We start from the raw sequence: 2,088 nt of genomic DNA on the forward strand, positions 1-2,088 counted from the left end.
TCCGCGGACGTATAAAAGTTTGACAGCGTGTAAGGGTTAAGCGAAACCGTTTTGACATTAATTTTTTCGTTTGCGCTAGAGTTTTCGCCCCGTGTGGCCACGGCTATAAAGTTAATAGCTTTATTAAAACTATCTGCCGTTAAGTTTTGAATTTAGCGGAAGCGTTTCTCAAAATTAATCTCAAACTGCCATTCGAAGCGTTTCTTCGAATTTTTGGCCGCTCCTCGCGGCTCCGCCGGATTGGATGCGGATGAAAAAAGAGCCAATGGTAGAAAACGATCAATTACAAAAAGATTTCAAGTAAATGCGACCTTGATTGTCATTTCTTTGACAGAAAACTGCCCCAGCAGCAGCTAAATGCCCCAGCAGCAGTAAACTGGTCCAGCAGCATGTTTTGATTTTCCCCGGGGACAGCAAAAAATCGCTTTAAAAAAAGCGGAAAAGTGAAAAATTGGGCTTTTCGTGCGCGATAAAAACCATTTCAAATCATTTGCAACACCCTACTGCTCGTTTCTTGCTGGAAAAGTAGGCCTTCCCGGCCGTGCATACCGTGGAAAACTCGGGCAGATCCACAACAAGATCACGAAAACGATTTCCCGCTCACGATGGCAAACGAATTTACCGGTAAATCCTTGGCCAAACGCCTCACCAAACATCATCCATTAACGCTTTTTCTTCCACAGTACTCCCGTTAAAGTTCGAGGAAGGCGATACGCATTTTCACCAGCTGTTTGTGAAAAAGAACACCGCCAAAACCTCGTCCACAAAAAAACCTGCCGGAAGAACTCTTTACGCCGTTAACGTTCCTCCGTACGTGACCGCGGCTTCCCTGGGGCTAGCATTTTCAGCGGCAGGAGCGATAGAAAGGGTATCCCTGCAAGAAAAACCATCCAGTAAGAAATCTGTGCCGGAACAGAAAACGGCCGGTAAAGATCACTTCCAGTTTAAGGTGGCCTACGTCGTTTTCCGGGATGAGAACGACATCAAAAAACTGCTCAAGAAACGGCAAATAAACCCGCTAAATGCCGACCAACAACTACTGACCGGTATTGAAAAATGGTCGAAATCGTACCAGGAACGCATTCCCGATCCGGTAGCGATGCAAGCGGAAATCGATATGTACATGGCCACCTACGATAAGGCCGTGGAAAAGAAAAAACTAGAGGAGAGCCGCCAAACGCAGGACGACGGATGGACAACGGTGACGAAGAAAAATTCGGGCGTTTTCTCGCAAAAGCAGTCCGTGGTGAAGAAACTGGAAAAGAAGCTGGACAGCGACCGTAGCACGAAAGAGCTGCGAAACTTCTACACTTTCCAAATTCGTGAATCGAAGAAAAACGAAATCATCAGTCTGCGGAAGAAGTACGATCGCGATCTTAAGAAAATGGAGCAGATGAAGAAAACGAAACGTTTCAAACCCTATTAATGCGGATGAGCAATCAATAAACGGAGCGGACTTTATAAGATACGGTTTTTATTTTTACTTCATTGATGCGACGTAAGGTAAGGAGGAAGATCAGGGTACCCATTAGTTCGATGTTTGTTAACTCGCTTTGTTAGCATTGATGACGATCTGCAGCAGTTTGTTTTTGCCGGGCAGTGATTCCAAACGAAAGATCAGCTGAGTAACATTACCGAACACGCACCGGGATGTGAGTCCGACTTGAATGGCTTGCGCAAACCGTTCCAAACAGCTCTGCAGTTGCTCTCCGTTCAGGCTCTGTCCCAGCTTCGTAAGGCTCTCCATCTCGGCCTGAATCGTGTTGACGATGAGCGTTAAATGTTGCGCGTTTATCGGTTGCAGAGTCGGTGGTGTCGTTACGGGAGGCGTCGCTTCAAGCAGAGATTGCAAAACCGCCAGATGCAGCTTGCTGTAGAGCTCTTGCTTCTCGGTAATGAGCAAGGAAAGGACACACCACCGAATTAACCCGGCCAGCGGTGTCGTGACTGGCATGGCAATGGCCCCGCTCGGCAGCGCCGGTTGCTGCTGGGAAGCGAGACACAGCGAAGGCGTCTCCGATACCCATTCCGTGATCACCTCCAGTAGCAGATCGGGCGGTGCTTCCAACTGTTCTTTCCCAACGCCAT

At 47.8% G+C, this 2,088-nt stretch overlaps 2 protein-coding genes across 2 annotated transcripts in view; one reads left to right on the forward strand and one right to left on the reverse strand.

Moving 5' to 3' along the window:
* Nucleotides 1–379: 379 nt before the first annotated feature.
* LOC125950724 (ribosomal RNA-processing protein 7 homolog A) lies at nucleotides 380–1,464 on the forward strand. The gene is made up of 2 exons (XM_049678961.1): nucleotides 380–624; nucleotides 684–1,464. The coding sequence occupies exons 1-2, from the start codon at nucleotides 606–608 to the stop codon at nucleotides 1,424–1,426; spliced, it is 762 nt and encodes a 253-aa protein (XP_049534918.1). The 5' UTR covers nucleotides 380–605; the 3' UTR covers nucleotides 1,427–1,464.
* The window catches only part of LOC125950711 (integrator complex subunit 15), a 1,341-nt gene continuing 716 nt past the window's right edge, over nucleotides 1,464–2,088 (reverse strand). The window contains exon 2 of the mRNA XM_049678942.1: nucleotides 1,464–2,088. This exon is cut by the window's right edge and continues 495 nt beyond it. Within this exon, the coding sequence (XP_049534899.1) occupies nucleotides 1,544–2,088 (545 nt within the window). The 3' untranslated portion in view covers nucleotides 1,464–1,543.

This window comes from Anopheles darlingi, chromosome 2 (assembly GCF_943734745.1).
Source record: "Anopheles darlingi chromosome 2, idAnoDarlMG_H_01, whole genome shotgun sequence".
Lineage (NCBI taxonomy): Eukaryota > Metazoa > Arthropoda > Insecta > Diptera > Culicidae > Anopheles > Anopheles darlingi.